Consider the following 21,001-nt stretch of genomic DNA (forward strand, 5'->3'; position numbering starts at 1 on the left):
CCTGGTAGATATATACGTAACTATATACACTAAATAGGATGGATGGATGGATGGATGTCCGAGTCCTGTACTATCTATCTATAGTTAACTCTACTCTCGTCAGTTAGTTAGTTAGTTAGATAGATAGTAAAATAAGCAAAGAAAAAAAGCGACCTCCCGGGCTTGCAATCTTTTTTTTTTTTTTTCCCGCCCGGGTGGATTCGGAGTCTCTGTTTATCTAGACGAATATATATATATATTTTATCAACTCTAGTACGGCATGCTCCATACTCAAATCTAGGAGAAATATAAAGCAGGAGGAAAAAAAAAAAAAAAAAATGGCCACCCCCCTCTACGACCCAAAAGACGTCCCCCGGATCAAAAACGCAAAGCGACTCTCTGCCATCCGCTCAAAACAACTGGTCCGGGCGGCGGCGCGGGCCTGTGACGATCCCCCTCCACCGCCGGGCTTGGGCGAGTGCTGTGGGAGTTCTTGTGATCCCTGTGTAAATGATTTGTGGAAGGAGGAGTTGGCTTGTTGGAGGGAGAGGTGGGGGGTTTCTTCTTCTTCTTCTTCTTCTACTTCTACTTCTACTTCTACTTCTATGGTTACGGCCACTGGGACAAGTACTGAGAGCGAGACGAAACCCAAGGGGAAAATGCCCGGGAGTTTTGATTGGTGACTTGATTTGGACGCACAGAGGCAGGGTGTCATGAACGAGAAGAAATTCCAGGTAGTTGGTTAAATGCTAGGTTAAGTGCTAGGTTGTTCATACCGCCGCCACATCATTCCCAGTGGGCACTTTCGCCTCATACTCCAGTACGAGTCGCATGTCCTGGCCTGGTTGGAGACGAAGCATCCAGGTGACGTCGCCGTTCTTTGACAACTTCACGGTACCGTGCCCTTTACGCTTCTCCATCTGCAGATTCGCTTGGTCGCCTTCTTTCTCCAGCCCCTGCGGCTCCCGAATACTCAACCGAAGCTTCTCATCATCTGTCACCGGGATCTGGTCAGACACGATTAGGTCAACCGCCGTGCTCTTGTTGTTCTTCACCCAGCAAGACCGGCGGAACTTTGCTCCGTCTTCCTTGTTGAAGAACATCGTCCCCGTCAGCGGCCTTACCGTGGGCTTGGCGTACTTCACTTCAATACCGGGGTCAATGCCCAGCGAGATGTTGAAGTAGACGTTGGGTCCGCACGTGTCCAGTGACGCCGTGCCCACGAATGACCCGTCGACCGTGATCCCCACTCGGCCAGGGTGAAGCGTGAGCGAGGAAGTGTTCTTGATCCGGGCCCGGAGGAACGCGGCTTCGCGTAGCTTAGGCACGATCACGTAAGTCAACGCTACGGATTTCAGGTCCAGTTCAGCGAGGACGTGGCGCCGACAGACGTGCGAGGGGACTAGGGTGCGTTGCCCTGGGATCTCGTATGTTGTAGTCATGCCGTAGTCTTGCTTGACCGAGTCTTGATGTTCTAGGACAGCCAGCACGAGGCTGTTCGTGTCCGCCAAATTATCTTTGTCGCTGTCGTCGAGCTCTTCGAGCTCCGCAGCCACACCAGCTGTGAGTATTGGGTCGCTGTTGTCAGAACTTGGCAGATCTGATTCTACATTTGCGCTTTCTGTCGCTGCTGCTGCTGCTGCTGCTGCTGCCGCTGGTATCCCCGGGGCAGCTAAGGCTCGCGCTGGTGGAGGTGGAGGTGGGGGCTGCGGTGCCTGACCAAAGCCCCTTGGTTGTGTGCTTGATCCGAAGAGCCCCCCCGTTTGCTGCGGTACTGCCGCAGACCCAAAGGCCGATTGAGCCAGCGATTGTTGATCCGGCGCCCCAAAAGTTGATGGCTGCGAAACATTTGCTGCAAACCCCAAGGCCGATTGAGGTTGGGGATACGATGGTGCCAGTCCTCCGAATAGGCCTGATGTTGCGGCAGGCGCTGCAAGGCGAGCCTGTGCTTGAAGCTGGCACTGCATCTGTTGTTGTGCTCTTGTAAAGAGCCCGCCTTTATTTTTTACTGGATCGAAAACATTGGAAGCTGGATATTGTCGTTGGCTGTTCAAGATCTTGTCCCAGGACGGGCTTGCCTTGGAATGCGCCGTGACCAATTTGATATTCCAGGCCTCCAGGGAAGGAATGCGCACGCCAATCCCGCTAAACGAAGCTTTGGAGGTGGACAGTGTGAGACGGGTGTCCTTCCATGTTTCAGAGCACGAGTTCGTAAACTCTGCACGGTAGGTCATCTGGGCAGATGACGACGGCGAATTGATCCGAAGTTCGTAACGCGAAACCCAGTGGGGTCCTGGAACGATGTAGCTCAGACGCAAAACCACATCAATCGGCTCCTGTTTCTCAGTCGATCGCTCCCCCGCGGGCTTTTCGATGATCGAGCTGCGTCGGCTTGACATGGGGGTTGCGAATGCCCCTAGCATCTGACTATCAAGCGACACGATGATCTGGCCGACATCGCTCGTCCAGAAGGACCGCTGCTCGCGACGCACACGCTCCACTTTGAGTTTCCTCTGCTGGCGGATTCGCGCGCGCTTCTCATTTCGACGGCGAATAGCCCTGGAAGCCTTTTTCTGCTCCTGTGCGTAACGCATCTGCCGTCGGAATAATTTCCGTTGTAATTTTGCAATCTCTTTTTGGCCGCTATCGAGCTCAGCGTTTGCCTTATGGTGGCGCTCTGCCTCGTCCGCGCGTCGCACAGTATAGACACTTAAAAAATCATCCAGCTTCGACACATTTTTCTGTTTTTCGCCATGTAGGTTCTTGCCGTATTCGTCCATCATTTTTAGCACCGAGATTGATGCGTTGATAATGTTGCGCGCTTTCGCGAGCTTCGCTTCTACTTCTGCGATCTCCTTTCGGATTTCCTGCATCTCGGGGTCATTTAGTCCATCCTCGTCCTCGGAGAAATCCTCGTCCTCCTCACTCGTCGCTGTTTCCTCCTCCGTCTCCGAGGGATAGACATCTTCAAAGTGCTCTTGTCGCGGGATAATATTGGTCTGGATATCTGTGATGACTGCGGAGCCGGAGCCTTCGATGCGAATGGATTCAGGGTTGACCTTGGGGTCGAGACCAATAATGGTGATTTCGTTTTGACCGGGCTGAATAGTGTCAGAAACTTGACTGAATAATAGATAAGATACACATAGAGAGAGAGAGAGAGGACCTACTTGGATGGATGTGAAGATCTCACGAACTACGGTCGCTTGCTTAGGGGCTAGAATAATCTGCTTGGTGGGGAGCTCTGAGATGAGAACCTCCGACGAGGCGATTTCAGCCATGATGAAGGTATTGTTATTTAATGATAAAAAAGCAGGATGGTGAAAAAAGAACGAAAAAAGAGAGAGAGAGAGAGAGAGAGGGAAAGCGACACGGTTTAAAAACCAATGCCCAAGGCACCTTTTCGCTTCTTCCCCAGGCTACAGCAGAGCAGGTACCGGTTTTCCTGATTTGTTCTTGAAAGCCTCGTATTCGTGGGCAGTGAGTGTAGTTCCGTAACACTAAACTTCTAAGCCTCCTTGCTTGTACTACTATTTTTTAATGAACTCCGTCGTCTTTCAATGGTCAAGCCAGAAACATACCGTTTAATGACTTTCTTGCTTCCCATGGCCCTCGCTAGGAATCAACCCGGGTACGCCGGGATCTTTGGGAGGAAGGTTGGGACGTTCTCAAGAGCACCGCCCTCCTTGACAAGTGGAAGGCTTCTTGATTAATGGGAGCTGTGAAACGGAAAACTATCGAGAGGAATCCTGTACCTGCGCCACGTTTGCGAGGCCGGCAGTCTGAGCCATCTGGTTAGGTAGGCTATGCACATAGAGAGAATTGCTGTGATGAAGGTAAAGAATGATCACCCATAGTAGTGAAGGCAACAGCAATAATCCTGACCATTTCATACGTAAATAAAGTAACAATAATTGAGACTTTGTCACCTGAGTGGTATGGTGTGTAGCCTGAGACGCTTCTTTTGAGTATCGGGATTACTTTGGAGTTTAGCTGTCGAAACTGTTTGAACGCATTGTCAAGAAGGTGTTTGTCAGATGCCAGGTGTATGGGATGAAAGCAAGAGAGGCTGTTAGAAACTATTCCTCCGCCTGAACCCCGGGGCCTCCCTGCGGAATGCTCTCATTGCGGAGTTTACATTGTTCATTTCGGTCCAGATGGCGCCTTCATCTGTGTGTCGTATCAAAACATGCGGCTTCTCCTCCTGTTCCTGGCTCCCTTGGGGCCAGATTTTCTTCATCAATTGACTGAGCACCTGGGCAAGAACAATCAGTCCAACTGCGACCCAGGGACTCCACTGTCCCACCGCATACGGCATCTCATCTGTCGGTAGGGGTCGAAGTCGCACTTCGTTCAACACAATATTGACCACGAATACTCCGAAGGAGCCAATGATGACATAGTACTGAAACACCCGCCACAGTTTTGGATGACGGTGGACCTGCACAGGCGATTCAGGCGAAAAGGAACCGCGATTATGCTGTTGTTTGGCGAATAGTCGATCCCCGATCCATCCCAACTCTAAGCGATTCAAAGGGGTAGGTAGTCTCGTGTAGTCATAGGCACGACCCTGGCGGCTGCTCCATATCCAGGTAATAATAGCACTGGGTATACTGGCAGCGATAGTGGGGACAAACATGCCGGTAATCGCTCTTGGATCATCGAGTTTGTTTTCCCAGGGCTGGATATCTCCCGGAGAGCGGAATAGGGGATGGTTCTCTGGAAAGCATACGTAGGTACAATTCCCGGAAACGCTTTCCAGTGTGGGTGCGCCTGATGGTATGGCGTCTAGTGAGGAAATGCAAGAAGTAGCCTGGACACTCCCTTTGATATAAATGGCAGCTGTCGCAAAAACGGCACCGAGAAATATCAGTATAGCCCACAAAAGGACAAGCATCCGAATTTCCTTTTTCATGCTACGCAACGTGGTTGACCAAGCGAGAAGTGGCGCCGTGAGCATGAGACCTGTTGATGTTATGGCGAACACGCCATAAATATCGAGATCGACCACTGATGACGGAGCTTCTGCTAGGAGAAGGATTGAATGGAGTGCCGCTGCACCTCCATAAGTCATCGCGCTTGCGAGAGCTCCAGCGACAAGCCACCGCTGGCGTCGCCCTAGAACCCCAAACGCCAACAACAAGTAGAAAAGGGCGCGCTGAAGCGGGGCATATTGCCCAGATAGTTGGTAAATGCAGACAACATCGGATCTGGAATACGCAAGAACAGGAGAAATGAGGATTGCTAGTGAGATAAACGATATCATCGCTGTATTCCAGAAAAGGTTGAGGTAAAGGTAGGTTCGGCAGTTGAGTCGAAAGGATTCAGATACTGGTCCAAAAGGTGAATTCAACCCGGTTAAAAGCCAGAACGCCTTGTTGGTCTCTTTATTTTAAGGAGTCAACAAATACAGATTTGATTGATCTTTACTATATTAGGAATGGTGGGACAGGCTCGATATTGGCCATCTCTCTCTTTACCCTTAATCGAATTGCAAATAACCGTCTTTCCATCTTGATTCTTGAATTCGAGTGAAGACGTCTAGGTGAAGCATTCGAGGCATCAATCCGAACACCCCCTGCATCGAGGATTATAAGTTGAAGCATTGAAAAAGAAGCTCAAGGCTATAGTCATGAAGAGATACTAGTGTTGAGTTTTTTACACCAGAGTCTCAGATCAACTGACTATGTACAATCTAGAGCGATGGACAAATAACCGTTACAAGTCTACTCTCCACCGAGTGATCTCACCCGTGTCGAATCAGGATCGCTACAGCATTGCCTTTTTCAATGAGGGGTTACTGGATCAGGTTATCACTTGCATCCCAACATGTGTGGAAGAAGGGGAGAAGCCATGGCATGAGCCTGTCACGGTCGAGGAGCATCTTCGCAATCGGTATGGGGGAACTTATTAGACTGATATGTTTATCCCTTCACATGTTGCATGGTGCTGAGTATACGGGGGAAATGAACTATCAAAATGCATTCTTTCACCCATTATTTTCCTGCATGGTCAGGAGTGTGCCTCGAGTGTTCTAATACTATTTGTTACAGCTGCCTGCCCCAAGTCTAGAGATTACGGACTCACAGGGAAGGGACAATACATTAGACACCACCTTCTTCTTTTGCCCAGTTTATGCACTTCCTTCCTCTGATGAATACGCTTTAGATGTTGTTATTATCCCGGAAGATTTCTTTTGATGTTCTTTTCTCTCTTGACAGCTTGTCTCTCGACTATCTCATTGTATCCTTTTCTGCATTCATCTATATCAAACCATCTTAGATCAACGTCACTCGTTATTATCTTACAACTTTTACTCCAATGGCGCCTCCAGCACCAGTGCATACACCTTTTACCAATACCTTGAGGAATCTTCTCCTTAAAGGTCATCTTTCTGATATGCAAATCATATGTGGGGATTTTACCTTTAATGTCCATCGCGTTATCGTATGCAGCCAGTCATCCTTCCTGCATGACGCTTTGGATAGCCAGTTCGAGGTAAGAAATTCGAGAATAATTATACTTATAAACTACTTGCTCAGTTAACCTAGGAAACTGGAATGCGGGAAATTACCCTGCCCGCTTCGGATTGTGAAACAGTCGAACGAGTATTGTCGTACATGTACATCCAGGACTACAAAGAAGACGGGCATGTCGTGCCGCTGGGTAGAAAATCTCAGCAAGATGATCTGGACTCCGATGAAGATGAAGACAGCTCGGCTATCTCAATCGGTTCAGCAAGAACATCTCTACACATACCTACAGAAACCGCATTGAAATCAACTGTCGCGTTAGTCAATGTCCAAGTCTACCTCGCAGCCGAAAAGTTCGACCTTTCGGGGTTGAAGAAACTCGCCGAGGAAAAGTTCACATACTGGGCAAGGAATAACTGGAAATCCACCGCCTTCTTCGATGTCATTCAAGATGTTATGACGGCAGTGCCTCCTGGCTCAAAATTTGAAGAAGTGCTTATCATGGTTATCTCGGAAAATATCAAGGGCCTGGTCAAAGATGGTGTGATTATCCCTCTTCTAGAAAAGTTCGGCGGCCTCGCTGCGGCAGTGATTGCAAGATTGGTCTGCACTGGAAGAGTGACTGGGCCAAATGAAAGGCCAAGCAGTCGCTATCAAAAAAACTGAGCTGACATTATTCGACAACATGAGTAAGGACCTTCTTTATGTTTACATTTTCCCGAAGCGGGATGCATTCGTTGACATCGGGTATAAGCTTTATGGTTTCTTAACACTGAATTGGAGGCATTAGGTTAGGGTATATTCAATAGTTTCATAGACAGCCGATAGTTAGAAAGCTAATATTGCAGTCATGCCTTCAATTCGTCAGACCCTGTAGCTGATCTGGATTCCATTTCCTCTCTAGGGCATGAGAGAAGAAGAGAGAGAGAGAATATCCTTTGAACAAAATGGAAGAAAAAAGAACTTTGACTGACTTCCAAGACAATTACGAGAAATAAATAAAGTATTGGGATTAACTAGTTAACTTACCAGAGGAGGTTAAGGATTGCAATTGCCAAAAATAAAAATAGTGGAGGCCTGTATTTAGAGGTCTCGAAATGGAATGCAGTACGGAGGATACTCTCATATCAAACCGTGAGATTTATTTATTCTATAGCTCCATAAAACTGTCATACCATCACTACTTAGTTATTAACTACGTAGTTAGTTAGTTAGTTAGTTCTAGTTAACTAACTATAGTTAACTAACTACCAGTGATTGATGACTCATTGCTGGATGTACAGTTATGATGTCACCTGATTAAAGAGACAATTGTCATTTGGGGCAACTGAAATTCTTTTAAACCCTGTCAATGCATATCATCATTTTGGATGTGAAGCATCATCGGAGGTGTCCCCCAATCCTTTCCTCAGGAGTCTGAAAACCAAAGTTAAAATCATGAACCAATACCCCACAGGTTTTCGCATGGCCCAGGCCGTTGGACTGACCGGCGCGGGCTGGCTTGCTGGTACGCTCCGTACATATATATATATATATATACTAAACAAAATCTTACTCTGGACTAGGCAACATCGCCAGCTTCAGTCTGGTTACCGCTCCAGCTCTCCTGCAATCCTGCCACAGTTACCAGGTCCCCGCCAGTCTGATCGTCAAGCAATGGAGGGAACTGTATGAGAAGGGTAAAAGGCAGAATCCCCCGATTGCAGCGAGCGTCGCAGCGGCATTCGCCTACCTCGCTTGGTCAGTTCGCCAGGGGACATCGCTAGCCCCATTAGCCCCGCGGAACGGAGTTGCTCTCTATAGCGCCGCGGCAGTACTCACCCTCGGCATTGTTCCTTGGACTTTGATAGCGATGACCAGCACCAATAAGGCACTGCTGGATCGTGCGAGCGCCACCTGGGTTTCGACAGACAAGTCAAATGAGGAGGTGGAGGGATTGCTCGAGAAATGGACTGTTCTGAATGCAATTCGCAGTTTGTTCCCGTTGGCAGGAGGAATTGTGGGATATCTTGCTCTGTGAGGGAGGGAGGGACGGGCCCATCTGACGGTTGAAAAAAAAAAAAAGGACTCCAAAGACTGCCAAGTTCCTATGTGAGTGATGTATAATAATATTTTATCCCCCAATAAAGTATGGAGATAGTTTCCATGATACTTTTGAGGTATGCCATTATGTACTCTAGGATAAGATCCGCTCTCTAAGGCTCTCTGAAAAAAATCTACCTTGTAAGAAAAAAGAGTGTGCATTAGACCATGCCTTTCTTACCTCAGACTGACAAGAATTTGTGTCACAGCACAGGCCACTGGAGTGTCTAAAAATTGGGTCTCACTCTCCGTTTCGACTCAAGAAGCCATTCTACCACTCTACCTAGAGATACTCCTCCAAACTGTGGAGATGGCATCAATCACGGCGCTTTATTTCTGAACCCTCGTACTCCGTACTCTGCGCCAGAAGATAAAATCCGATCGGCCAACTCGGTGTCCGGAGCCCGACAAGATGACAAGGATGAAGCCGTTATTTCGGATCAATTTTACTTGGGATACAAATCCTGTGTTTTCATTCGTGAATTTTGTTCAGCTTTGTTATTATGATACCCACGCCATCTCACTTCTTTCAGCCTCAGAAAGAATCCTTTGCCGCTCCTATTTCAGCCGTACTCGTAAAAGACAGCAGGGAAGCCTCGAGAGATCCCCGTCGAGAAAAGACTCCAGGAATAGAATAAGCTTGAATCCGCTCCGACCGGACATTCCAGACCAGCCAAGGCGCCCAAGTTAGGTAGTAGACTAGACACGAATACGATGCTGCCTCCATTCATTGGGGCGTATAATAATGTACTACCTCACCCAGACTTTAATTACTTTTTTTTTTTTTGTCTTCTGATCGTCATTTAGTCTGAGGCGGCTGCCTGGATATGTGTATATATATCCCTCGTTGGGTCCTGTAGGGCTTACATACGGCAATTGCCCTACCTTGTATACCTTGTATACCTTGTATACCTTGTATACTTAGATATACCATGAGTGAACACAGAGACCATGAGTCGCTCCACAGGTTCGTACTTTTCATACTACACACATAGAAAATGAGATTAATCCCCTTCTTCCAGCGCTCCCACTCAACCCTTCCCGCTCGCCCACCCGCCCCCGAAATCGCGCCAAGGTCTCCGCCTCACATCACGCCTCCTGCTCCAAATCCAGCAGCTCTCAATGACATCCTCGACCGCCGCTCCCCGCGCCATCCCAATCCTCGACCTCTACCAGCCCTCGCGACTGGGGAAATCCATCGCCAATGGCCGAAAGCTACACTCGCGAGACATGTACCTCACCCAAAGCGAATCCTATACCCATCTGGACAAACGCCAGAACCACCACCACCACCCTTCCAAACTAAACAGCACCATCACCACCAGCGCACAGCTCAGACCCCCTACAAGCTCGAAATCTTCGCGCTCGCGTTCTCGCTCGCGCTCTCGCTCCCGTTCGAATACATCGACATCTAACCCTACAAACGAAATCCACCCCCCCCAGGAAAGTATCCCCGCGAACAACGTCGTCGCCGCAATCTACACCTGTCCCTCCGCTGCTGGCAGCGCCGAAGAAACCTCCTCCTCCTCCTCCTCCTCCTCCTCCTCCTCCTCCACGGGCCGCACAGCAGAACTTTACTTCCCGACCTCTCAAACCACCTGGGAAGCCACCATCTCCCCGCGCGGCCGGTACAGATTCCAGCGCAAGGACAAAGACAAAGCACAGCCTCTCGTGCTGGAGTGGGAGAAGCGACGGCCGCGCTCGGCGGGGTCGGGCTCGGGCTCGGGCTGCTCGGGATCTAGCAGCGATGGGTCCGGTGAGGAATTCAGGAACGAAGAGCGGTTTGTGTTGGGGATTGCGGATCCCCAGGTGCTCCGGAGGCCCTGGGTGGCGCAGTTGACTAGGAGAGCGGTGCAGATTGGAGGGTGGGATCGCGCCCAGCGAGAGCAGTTGGACTTGGCGGTTCATAGTCCGGCCGAGCTGTATACTTTGATTTTGACCATGGGGGTTTGGGTTGCGCGGCAGGAGGGGTGGGTGCAGTAGTCTTTTCTTTTTTTCTTTTTCTTTTTTTTCTTTTTCTTTTTTTTCTTTTTCTTTTTATTTCTTTCTTTCTTTATACTTTTTTTTTTTTTAAGGGCGTTCTACTGCTATGGGTTGGATGGTTTCATCTGTTTCATGTCGTGTATGTAAATATTTAAACTACATATATGTGGGAATTATCATATCGGACAATGTGGTAGTGTTAGTATTTTGGACTACGGACAATGTATACCCCCCAGGGCCCCAAATACAAAGAAATCCAGCATCCGTTTCGGGATCATGCTATTAAAGGATACCGGGAACCCCCCTCTCCACTGCCAGGATCTGTAACGCCAACAGCTGCGAGTAATACCGACACAGCGCCAGGTTCCCACCCATAAACCAGAAACCAGGGTGGCCACTCCGGCGCCAGATCGTTCGCATCTCGCCCTCGGCATCAAAGCCCCAGACGCTACTCACCCGGTCTGCCACCGCATCGCCAAAGATCATCCGCGTCTGAGTGCGCATGTTCTGGTAACCTGTCGCAAAGACGATCTCGTCCGCAGCTAGCTCGGACCCATCGGCAAAGCGAACCCCCTGCGCGAAGATCTCCCTGATCTCCTGGCCCTGCTTAACCTTGATTTTACCCTGGACGATGAGCTTCCCGGCGCCGACTTCGATCGTGTATCCGCCTCCACGGGAGAGGTACTTCATCAGGAGGCCGGCGTTATCCGGGCCCTGGTCCACCTGAAACCCAGCCTGTTTCAGACCGTCCAGCAGCTCCTTGTCGTTTTGGTTTTGAACGGCGGTGAGTTTAATTTGCTGTGCTTTGAACAGCTCCGACGGTATACTCCACAGGAAAAGATCGGAATCGTCAACTGGGGGGCCGTTCTCCTCATACAACCCTTTCAGTCCGATGTCTAGGATTGAGTTTGACGACACGACACAGGTAGTGGAACGCTGCACCAGGGTCACATCATACCCCTTTTCGTAGTAATCCTGGGCGATGTCATGCGCTGAGTTACACGATCCCACCACCACCGCTTTCTTGCCATTTCCACCAGCGGCCGCCCCGTTGAATTCCGAACTATGGCAGATGCGACTACCCTTGAAGGTGTCCACACCCTCAAACCCGGGAAGATTCTTCTTTCCAGAATGCCCAGTCGCCTGGATCACATGGCGCGGATGGAGGGTGCGCGTTTCAGTGGTTCCATCTTCCTTGCGCCGCACAAGTTCAACGGTCCATTGCTTTGTTTCCTCACTCCACGAGGTCGAGCCAATGCGAGTCTTAGTCCAAACATTCAGCTCCAGTAGCTTTGCATAACACTCAAAGAACTCGGCGAGCTTGTCCTTGGGTGTGAAAACTGGCCAGTTCGAGGGAAAGGGGAGGTAGGGCATGTGGTCGAACCACACGGGGTCATGCAGAACTAGCTGGTGGTACCTCCTCCGCCAATTATCTCCGATACGATCCTCCTGGTCGACAATAAGAGTATCAATGTCCAGCATCTTCAGCCGGGCAGCTATAGAGAGACCAGCCTGGCCAGCTCCTACACCATACGATTTAGCACTTTCGTAGCCAAAATAAATGATGATGATGAGTATGAATAGAGAGGGGGGGGGACTCACCGACAACAATAACAGCAGGATCTTTTTCATCTAGATTACTCTCCGCCGTACGTCGATCCTGCCAATTCCTCCTATCCGAGATTTCGCCGTGCTGCGCACCAAACGGCCGCCGATGATTCACTTTCTGCTCGCTCCCGCTGATCTCCTGCAGTACGGTATAGAGCGTGAAAATCTTCCAGTTGCTCTCTTTCTCCGCCAGACGGATCACCCCTCGCCCGCTACCGACCGCACTTGTAACCTTGATAAAGAACTCAACGCCATTGACCTCGCCAAAGGCATCGATGGGGCCAACATGTGGCGCTCTAAACGGAGAAGACAGGTCGATTTCCACCTTCTCAGGGAGCTCTCCCGAACCAAGTAGCTTGGCAATACCGTCTTGGCCCTTCGCTGTATGGAAATCCCACGAAAGACACAGGTGGTCTCTCCAGTAGCCATCTTCTAGAAACAAAGTGACGATGGAGGTAACGTCCTTTTGTGCCAGGGCGGTGTTCAGCCGATCCACAATGTCTGTGGCAACATGGTGCGGGTCGATATCGGTTGAGGAGCAAGTCTGGGGGAAAGTTCCGATGGGGATATTGACAGAGCCAGGCTCAACTCGATCCCTGGATAAAAGCACCATGTTTATTTCGCGATTTCTGTTTCCCCTTTCTTTTTCTTCGCTTTTGTGGCGGTTCGAAGGTGGGGAGAGACAGAGGAGGTTCTGCGAGAGAGAGAGAGAGAGAGAGAGAGAGAGAGAGAGGGGTAATCACTTGGTTAAATACCCATGCAGGCTTTCAGGTTGACAGTCTCTCTCTCTCTCTCTTTTTCCCTTGCTTTCACCCTCTTCGTCTTCGGGCTTACGAATCCATGAGGGAAGCTTACCCCGCTTTACGGTCAATGCCTTCCTCCAATCTGAATAATCTTTCTTTCTTTGCGCGTTGAAAAGGAGACGGGGGAGATCCTACGCCCCTCTTTCCGCGGTCGATACTTGGACTAAGCTGAATCAAACGGCCGGATAACGAAACATAAGATGGATATACTAGAAATGTCCTGTGTCTCTTATCCAATGAACCGACCAGTCCAAGCGTTGTAGTAAATATTCCCATCCCGGTGCTCCAGTAAGTGCCGTCATCCGTCAACTGTTACTCTGGTTAATATGACAAAACCCGCCTCGGGTACAGAGCGAACGTCCCATCGTGTCTGCGTGAACAAGATCTGGATATACATACCAGAGTATAGCAACCGCTTTAAACAGCCACCAATAGCCTATTTCAGTTAATGTCTGTGGACCAGCGGGCGTTAGCGGGCTAGTGCAAGACCCTCGGCTGCACCTACACGGTCTATGGACTCGTGGAGTATTCTAGTGGAACTAGCAGCGAACATGTGTCAAGCGACATCTGATTAAAAATCTACGCTGCAGAAGTAGTCTTGATTTCTGATGCTGCTGTCACCTGTAGTCCGTACTAGGGAGGTCTACTCTGTATTAACATGACCTAAGATATAAGGGAATCTAGTCAGACCAGCTCCATACCTTAGGTACTTTCAATTAACTATGTACGATTGAAACCTCTGTTACTATGTATGTTGTTTTCCCATGATACAATATCCTCACTCCTTGTTACATAAAGACGAGGACTCTACGGAGTACATATGTATATATCTTCTGGTCGTTACTGTTGTGGGTTGGCATTGAGTCAAAAACTCCAGTGCAACACCAAGATAAACTAACCTGACATATTCATTCATAAATAGTTAAGTAGAATATAATGTTGAATGAGCAAGAGGTTTTCATTTTATACGAGAATCGAATAGAATATAATACAATCTAATTCGATCAAAATATCAACAAGCATCAATGGTCTAGTGGTAGAATTCATCGTTGCCATCGATGAGGCCCGCGTTCGATTCGCGGTTGATGCATTCTTTTTTTGCATTTTCTTTTTTCTTCCCGGTCCCACGCATTTTACGTTCCGATGATTTGCTTGTGTTGTTCCACATCCCATCTTATCAGCAACTCCACCTCCCTTTTCATAGCATCTACTAAAGATATCTATCTTCTAAAACTTTTCCAAGCTCTTTTCCATTTTCAGCCTTGCAACCACTCGCTCTGATGATGGAGACAACATTCACTTCGATCTCTTCCGCCTTGGGTTTCGCTGGCCCTGTGAAAACTAGACCCTGCACGTCTAGAAAACCTTCCCTCTGACACAGAAGCCTTTGCTGCATTTACCAAATTAAGAGCACGAAGAAGCATGCTGAAGATTCTTCTCCTTTATGAGTATCAGCACCCTTTTCCAAATCCTCAGTTCGTCAACACCACTAATAGAGGCAGTTGTTCAACAGAATAGTGAGCCTTTTTAGTAGTGCCATTAGAAATCTCCAAGAGGCCGCATTGAGCATCACTTTATCTCTACTGGATCCATTGTGTTGTCTCTATCGAAGCCAAGAGAGAACTTAGTGTTGGCAAAGCACGCCTGGATGTCATAGGCCAAGTGCTGGCGGGATGCACTGGTGAGTGTCAATTCTGTGGTGAGCTATTTCGACTTACATTCCCAAGCCTGCGATTTCGCCAACTAGAAGGGACATCGCTCGGGTATTACATAGGTGGAGGAGCTCGCTTGAGTTGGTCTGCAGGTTGGGTCGGGGAGTAATCAAAGAGAAAACTATTCGGCGGCCTCCAAGCCTTGGTTCATCTAAATGCTCTTCCGATCTCTCTGATCAGACTCTCTTCCAGGCATACGGGCCAATCGCATCGGTTCCCATCCTGGAGCTCCAATACTTGCTGTGCTGTGTGATGGCGCCAACTTTGAATTCTTCGTGATGGACTCCGCGGACAAAGTGGTATTCACCTCGGGTTGGGTAGAAGGCCTATTGATACAGCCTGAGAATAAGTCTAGATTTCTTATGTTGGTGAAGAAGAGTAAGCAGCCTGTCTCTTTCCCTTACCCTAGCATCATGGAATGCGAATGGATATTGGCTTACTGTAGTAGCTACCGAACGTCTGTTTGATTGGTTTATTATGGCGTATATCAACGGCATTCGATCATTTGCGCACCTTTCTACCTGTCGGTCTGAGGGTGAAAAAAAAAAAAAAAAAAAAAAAATTCTACAGATCACTGGGGGATTGCCCTCTCTTATGCCGAAGACGCTCTCTGGCTTCTCAGGAAGGCCGATAATCATGCAGAGAAGTATGAGTGGAGGGAGGCTGAAGCCATGGCAAATGACGGGGTAGAGGTGCTGCAAAAGAGGTTGGAACTTGCCCCCAATCAAAGCGATTTTCTATATCCATTGCTAACCTCTGATGTTTACAGTGTCTCTGAATTGCCATCCAAGACACCCGTCCATGGGGAACTCACTGACGGATGCGATTGGCCTGTATGCCTGGAAGAGAGTCTGATCAGAGAGATCGCAAGTGGCTGGGATATAGCATTGAGATGAACCAAGGGCTTGGAGGCATATCTTTGCCGCCTAATACTTTTCTCTTTGATTACTCCCAACCCAACTTGCAGAAGACCCGACTCAAGCAAGCTCCTCCACCTAATACCCGAGTGACGTCTCTGGCCACCACACTGTTAGCTGGTTATTGCGGACTTGACTACCTAGGATTTTCTCTCTACCTAGATAGGTAGGTAGGTACGAAGGTAGTCAGGGACACGAAGTGCGCCTACCCTTGAGATAATATCGCACACTACCTACAGAGTAACTAGTTCACTAAGATCTTACTTACTACCAGTCAGTTGGTTGGTTAATTCTACCAAGGCAATAGATCTCGAGGAGATATCTACTCACCTACTAAAGTTAAAGAATGTAATGCCTGATCGAGGAAGTGACGAGACGAGTTAATTAGAAATTCCAGGGTATCTACCCTACCGGATACTTACTGCGTAACTAGCTCGCGATTTATATAGTACATACTATGCTAACTATTGGAATGTTTGGATATCTGTTTCGGTACGTACTACTTACAGAGCAGGGAGTAGCACCACTACCTGTCGAGACGTTGAGAGAAGAGATTCCTTCTTCCAGATTGTAAAGAAGATTGAAGGTCGTTCTTGGATTAAAGGTGGCATGGCATATAAGAGACAATTAAAAAAAAAAAAAGAAAAAAAGAAAAAGATAATTGAATTGAAATATCCATGAATGATCAATAATAACCCGGGTATCTCCTATGTCCTAGTACCTTGTACCTGCATTATCATATCACATACACCTATTAAGTAACCAACCAAGTATATGTACCAGAAGAAAAAAAAAGATAAAAAAGAAAGAGAAAAAAGAGAAAAAAGAAGGGAAAAAAGAAGAGAAAAAAGAAGAGAAAAAAGAAAGAAAAAAGAGTGGTTTTGAAAAGACAAAAGATCTCGTATGATCGGGCTATGACCTCCTAACTCCAACCGCATATCGACTCTTCCACCCATGCCTCCCCAATCCTAACGTTTCCAGCGTTTCGGTCTTCCCACCCCAGAGTTTCCCCTTTCCGTTCTGGCGCTGCACAGGCGGAATCCAGAAGTGCGTTACTGCGGCACCGAGAATCATGCACGCGCTGAAAACGATTAGCATCCAGCCGTGGCGGATGGTTTGCTGGTCACCAGGCCCGGAGCCGAATTTGTAATATGCGGAGAAGACCTGGATGAGGATAGAGCCGAGTTTTCCCGCGGCGGCGCTAATTCCGTGACAGGTGGCGCGGTAGCGAGTGGGGAAGATTTCTGCGGGGATTATGTATGTTGTTGCATTGGGGCCTGAACTTGTGTCAATATTTTTGCCATCGAAATGAGGTAAAAATGGAGGGAGGGAGGGGTACCAAAGTTGAAGAGCGCCTGGCCAATGATGTAGAGAACGACTGCGACGGGGCCTTCTTGGTGGACAGTAATGAACATGGTGCCAAGCGCGATAAAATGAGCGGCGAGGGCGAGGAAGCTGTATTTCTGGAGACCGACGCGGTCCAAGCGGTGGATAAAGAGAAGGAGGAGAATGCCGCCGATGAAACTACCTGTGTTGAGAATTATGAGGGCGTGCGTTGAAGTGTTAAGAAACATTTTGTAGACGGAGGTGTGACCGGTGTCGTCTGTTTGCCATGGGGGCGAGGAGCCATGGATGTTCAGGTCTCCCCAGGTTTTGGCGAGGAACTGGGGACTGGAGAGGCCGATGCCATAGAATCCAAAATCGAGGAGGAGCCAGGAGATGGAGGTGGCAGCGAGAGTGCGCCAGTTGCCTTCTGTCCAAAAGTATTGGATGATGTCTTGGCGGGTGAGGCGCCAGTGAGAGTTGAGGGTGGCGGGTTGTAGAATTTCAGTTTGTGAAGGGCAGCGTTCGCTTTCTTCGAGGGAGTGGCAGTTGGTGAGTGCGATGGAACCACCGGGGATGATAGGTGCGGGGAGGGTGAGTTCATTCCAGGCGGGGGTTGTGGTGCCGGCTTCTTCAAAATCAGGGATGTTGGGTTCAGCGAAGAGGGTTGTGGCGTCGAATTCAGCCTGGACCGGGTCGTCTTCGATCTCCAGAAGGAACCGCGGACTTTCAGGGATGATGAAACGGAAAACAGTTGCGATGACACCCGGCACGACTCCGATTCCAACGACCCATCTCCACATTACGTCGACGGTGCGAGTGAGATCCTCGTATCCCTGCTTGCGACTGGCAGCTACGACAATGAGCGACACTAGGTTTCCAGCAATCTGCCCGAGAGGCTGCATGAAAAAGACGGAGGCGATCATGCGTGCACGATGCCTTGTTGGAGCGAATCTGGGACCTAGTCAGCAGCTGTGCTCGACGAGTATTGACGCGGAATATCACCTACTCAGAAGTAATGACAGCACTGAGGGGATAATCAGCTCCAACGCCGATTCCAACAATGATTCTCCACCAGATCAGCCAGGCAAAGACATTCATGCTATTATGTTGGCCATTCGAGGACATCGAAACACCCAACGTTGAGGTGATCAGCAGTGCCAGTTCCACACCATACATCTTTTTGCGTCCGTTTCGATCGGCCAGGTACCCGAACAGGACCTGACCCAGGAGGGTGCCAGCGAGTGTAGCGATATTGATACAAGTAATTCGCATGGAGGAGTTATCATCACGCCAATAGACGTAAGCGATCATCGGGAGGGCGATATTACTTGCGAACAGCTAGAGAGAGATCGTGCTCCATTAGATATTTTATTTTGAAACCCCCCCCCCCCCCCCAAAACTGGACGAACCGTATATCCATCGAGGAAGAAACCGACGCCGGCCACCAAGACAACAACCCATTGATAAGACTGACGGTCGATGGTCTCGTAGATCTGTCGCATACGAACATGGCGATCCTATCCATCCATCCATCAGTATCGGGATCAGATCGATCGACAAGTGTAGGAAAAAAAAAAAAAAAAGGCTGTCGTACCTGCTCATGCTCGAAATCGCGAGCTCGATCGGTTTTGTACAACCGAGAGCGGAATTTACTCATGGTTTAGCGGGAGGGAAAAAGAAGGTTAACAATGAAAGAAGGTTGTTCCGAGCATAACCAGATGCCACATGGTGAAAGAAATATGGAAGTACAGCAGTGGCCAGGATGAGATTGTAGGACACACAAAAAAACAGGAGAAAACCGAGAAACAAATCCAGCAGGGCAAGAGAGGACAAACGAACGACAAAAGCCTCATCAGCCCATGATTGCGGTATATAGGCTGATTTTCCCACGAGCCTGGTGAGATAGCACTAGTAGTAGAACCTCCAGTCCGAACTTGCACCTACACCATGCACAGTCACGCACAGAGGCACAAACATCGGGCGGGGTGAGGCAAGGAAGTGGGGGGGAGGGAAGTTCCAACTACCGAATTAATGGTGTCAGTCAGTGTCAAAAGAGTCGAGGACTCGGAAGGAAATCGGACTTCCTCGTATAGATAGATAGGTAACTAGCTGTTGGGAATAAAGTTAGAAGAGGGGGTGCAAGAATTTCCCTCGTGCTTGTCATCATTGGATAGCGACAGACAGTTAGATGCAGTAGTTCCCGTTGTGGCGGTTTAACGGGATTCCAGTGTAGCCAATTCTCTCCCCCATGTGCCTCTATTGTGTGCTTTGAGACGCTGGACGTTGAGTTCTGGTCATTAGCCGATCCACTTATCACGTCTCCTCCTCCGCCACGTTCATAAGCACACTATAGGTACAAGGTAGTATCTTATGATAAATATGAATGACAATAGTAATAAAAATCTAATTGTGATTGGGGAAAACCCTCAAAAATCACACTGAGGGACCCCCGGGGATGGGGCGAATCGTTGTGTTCATGTATGCCAATATCCTGGATCGAGCCATTTTCCCGCTGTCCACAAAACGAGATCGTCGATTCGGAAAAAAAAAAAAAAAAAAAAAAAAAAAAAAAAGGGTGTTCATTATCCGATGGAATGTTCTATGGGTTCATGATGTCATTCTAGTGGGGGGTTGATAAAAAGAATTATACATGGTTTGGTTCCTGAGATGTATACACAAAACAAAAATGGAATCTTCAACATGCGCTACTAAACTGGCCGTGGTATCCTGATGCGAAACAAAAAAGAAAAAAAAGGAGAAAAGGGAAAGTCGGAAGGAAATGAGGAGGAGGTTTTACTTGGCATTTTCCGCCAGAAATTGACAGAATGCCTTCTGATCTGGAGCACTCTGTTAGCGTCCCCCCAAGAGTCTAGAAGTGGAGTAAGAAACCCAGCCACAAAACGTACCCTCATCGTCTAAAAACTGGATCTGGAGCGTTTTCATTTCGGACAAGATGTCGAAATTGGGTTGGAGTTGTAGCACCACCGGTCGTCGGGAATTTTTCCCAGGGGTAATGCTTTCTATACAGCTGACTAGCCACCACGCCATGCCACCGCGTCAGCTTCCGATTCCTCCCATCTGGGAATGATGAATACATACGTGGAATCGACACATATCGTTTTCGTTCTTTTCGCTGTGAGTTGGCGAAAAAGAGCAGCACCAGTTTGCCGCTGTGACCGCGCAGAATCCGTAGATTTTGACTGATACATTCTTCTCCGCGCCCTTTGGATTTGGCTTCTGCGATGCCTGCGATGAAGACCAGCTTGGAGGCGAGGACCAGCTCTTGGAATTGCACACAATCTAAAGGAAACGCGCATTAGCGCCATGACATCGAATCGCTCGACTGGAGACGGGTGTTTTTTTTTTTTTTTTTCCCCTCACCTTCCCATTCTTCGAATGTATAAGATAGCTGGGTCGCGAACACAGTGGTCCCTGTTTGGATAGTCTGATCGCCAAAAAAAGAGATTCGTAGAGATGATTCATTTCGGAGTTTTGGATGTTCTAGGTGTGGTACGGGAAGTCGTGTTGTGTTGACTACAACGATTGTAAGAAAAAAAAACAACAACCTGAGATTCAGTGATGTTTGCTTACAGCTATGGAGAAAGGCATTTTGCTGGCCGACTCCCCCGCCCAGCTCCAAACATTTTAGGGCGCCTGTGAAATCTTTGCGGATATTGATGAAGGTATATCGGAGTTTGAATAATTTTTTGTTTCGAATGAATGATCTGGAGATAAAAGATGAAGGGGTTAGAACCGTTCCTGGGTGTCGGGGAGAATGAGGCTCGACATACACTGTCACAGCTGGATGGAGGGGTAGTCGGACGACCTCATCATTTACAGAGCCTTCCCGCGGTCGTGAGCTTGGAGAGAAGGCAGGAGTAATGGAGGGAGTGAACGGAGGGGAGGAGATGAAGCTGAGAGAACCAGAGGACTGCGTGGAGGATGATACAGTGCTTTCTCGACGACTTGAGCGGAGGGGCCATTCATCCACCTCATGGATGGACAACGGGTGGCTCATGATGGAGAGGGAAGAAACCGAAAAAAAAAAATTAAATAAATAAATAAAAAAAAGGTGCTGTCAATAAGCAACTAGAAGACGGTGCTCCCAAAGTCCAAAA

The 21,001-nt window shown here is 48.6% G+C and overlaps 11 protein-coding genes and 1 non-coding gene across 12 annotated transcripts; 6 read left to right on the top strand and 6 right to left on the bottom strand.

The window, feature by feature from the left end:
- Positions 1–240: 240 nt before the first annotated feature.
- P175DRAFT_021508 (uncharacterized protein) lies at positions 241–706 on the top strand. The gene has a single exon (XM_040892605.1). It carries the CDS (start codon positions 318–320, stop codon positions 660–662), a length of 345 nt encoding a protein of 114 aa, XP_040755542.1. The 5' UTR covers positions 241–317; the 3' UTR covers positions 663–706.
- P175DRAFT_0553434 (uncharacterized protein) lies at positions 301–3,664 on the bottom strand. The gene is made up of 2 exons (XM_040900489.1): positions 3,150–3,664; positions 301–3,080 (listed from the first exon to the last, which is right to left on the bottom strand). The coding sequence occupies exons 1-2, from the start codon at positions 3,258–3,260 to the stop codon at positions 750–752; spliced, it is 2,442 nt and encodes an 813-aa protein (XP_040755543.1). The 5' UTR covers positions 3,261–3,664; the 3' UTR covers positions 301–749.
- On the bottom strand, positions 3,656–5,326 carry P175DRAFT_021624 (uncharacterized protein). Its single transcript, XM_040892613.1, has one exon. The coding sequence runs from the start codon at positions 5,243–5,245 to the stop codon at positions 4,052–4,054; it is 1,194 nt and encodes a 397-aa protein (XP_040755544.1). The 5' UTR covers positions 5,246–5,326; the 3' UTR covers positions 3,656–4,051.
- Positions 5,327–6,163: 837 nt separating this feature from the next.
- On the top strand, positions 6,164–7,589 carry P175DRAFT_0553436 (BTB/POZ domain-containing protein). The gene is made up of 2 exons (XM_040900490.1): positions 6,164–6,477; positions 6,531–7,589. Exons 1-2 carry the CDS (start codon positions 6,301–6,303, stop codon positions 7,116–7,118), a joined length of 765 nt encoding a protein of 254 aa, XP_040755545.1. The 5' UTR covers positions 6,164–6,300; the 3' UTR covers positions 7,119–7,589.
- Positions 7,590–7,888: 299 nt separating this feature from the next.
- P175DRAFT_0497273 (DUF1772 domain-containing protein) lies at positions 7,889–8,676 on the top strand. The gene is made up of 2 exons (XM_040896245.1): positions 7,889–7,959; positions 8,018–8,676. The coding sequence occupies exons 1-2, from the start codon at positions 7,917–7,919 to the stop codon at positions 8,470–8,472; spliced, it is 498 nt and encodes a 165-aa protein (XP_040755546.1). The 5' UTR covers positions 7,889–7,916; the 3' UTR covers positions 8,473–8,676.
- A 704-nt stretch (positions 8,677–9,380) lies between these two features.
- Positions 9,381–10,596, top strand: P175DRAFT_0553438 (uncharacterized protein). Its single transcript, XM_040900491.1, has 2 exons — positions 9,381–9,501; positions 9,557–10,596. Exons 1-2 carry the CDS (start codon positions 9,467–9,469, stop codon positions 10,515–10,517), a joined length of 996 nt encoding a protein of 331 aa, XP_040755547.1. The 5' UTR covers positions 9,381–9,466; the 3' UTR covers positions 10,518–10,596.
- Positions 10,597–10,689: 93 nt separating this feature from the next.
- On the bottom strand, positions 10,690–12,812 carry P175DRAFT_0497274 (flavin-containing monooxygenase). Its single transcript, XM_040896246.1, has 2 exons — positions 12,120–12,812; positions 10,690–12,040 (listed from the first exon to the last, which is right to left on the bottom strand). Exons 1-2 carry the CDS (start codon positions 12,736–12,738, stop codon positions 10,800–10,802), a joined length of 1,860 nt encoding a protein of 619 aa, XP_040755548.1. The 5' UTR covers positions 12,739–12,812; the 3' UTR covers positions 10,690–10,799.
- Positions 12,813–12,942: 130 nt separating this feature from the next.
- Positions 12,943–13,282, bottom strand: P175DRAFT_0497275 (uncharacterized protein). Its single transcript, XM_040896247.1, has one exon. The coding sequence runs from the start codon at positions 13,202–13,204 to the stop codon at positions 12,977–12,979; it is 228 nt and encodes a 75-aa protein (XP_040755549.1). The 5' UTR covers positions 13,205–13,282; the 3' UTR covers positions 12,943–12,976.
- A 665-nt stretch (positions 13,283–13,947) lies between these two features.
- On the top strand, positions 13,948–14,018 carry P175DRAFT_0t2. The gene has a single exon. It is a non-coding gene; the product is annotated as a tRNA-Gly (tRNA).
- Positions 14,019–15,117: 1,099 nt separating this feature from the next.
- On the top strand, positions 15,118–15,536 carry P175DRAFT_0527612 (uncharacterized protein; the record flags this gene model as incomplete). The annotated part of the gene is made up of 3 exons (XM_040899535.1): positions 15,118–15,163; positions 15,211–15,346; positions 15,410–15,536. The coding sequence occupies 3 exons, from the start codon at positions 15,118–15,120 to the stop codon at positions 15,534–15,536; spliced, it is 309 nt and encodes a 102-aa protein (XP_040755550.1).
- A 933-nt stretch (positions 15,537–16,469) lies between these two features.
- Positions 16,470–18,540, bottom strand: P175DRAFT_0527613 (phosphate transporter; the record flags this gene model as incomplete). The annotated part of the gene is made up of 5 exons (XM_040899536.1): positions 16,470–16,834; positions 16,897–17,834; positions 17,890–18,221; positions 18,293–18,400; positions 18,478–18,540. The coding sequence occupies 5 exons, from the start codon at positions 18,538–18,540 to the stop codon at positions 16,470–16,472; spliced, it is 1,806 nt and encodes a 601-aa protein (XP_040755551.1).
- Positions 18,541–19,676: 1,136 nt separating this feature from the next.
- P175DRAFT_0527614 (uncharacterized protein) lies at positions 19,677–20,901 on the bottom strand (the record flags this gene model as incomplete). Its single annotated transcript, XM_040899537.1, has 6 exons — positions 19,677–19,720; positions 19,790–19,915; positions 19,983–20,183; positions 20,265–20,417; positions 20,475–20,608; positions 20,675–20,901. 6 exons carry the CDS (start codon positions 20,899–20,901, stop codon positions 19,677–19,679), a joined length of 885 nt encoding a protein of 294 aa, XP_040755552.1.
- Positions 20,902–21,001: the final 100 nt, after the last annotated feature.

The sequence above is a fragment of the Aspergillus ochraceoroseus genome (assembly GCF_002846915.1).
Source record: "Aspergillus ochraceoroseus IBT 24754 chromosome Unknown P175scaffold_1, whole genome shotgun sequence".
Classification (NCBI taxonomy): Eukaryota; Fungi; Ascomycota; class Eurotiomycetes; order Eurotiales; family Aspergillaceae; genus Aspergillus; species Aspergillus ochraceoroseus.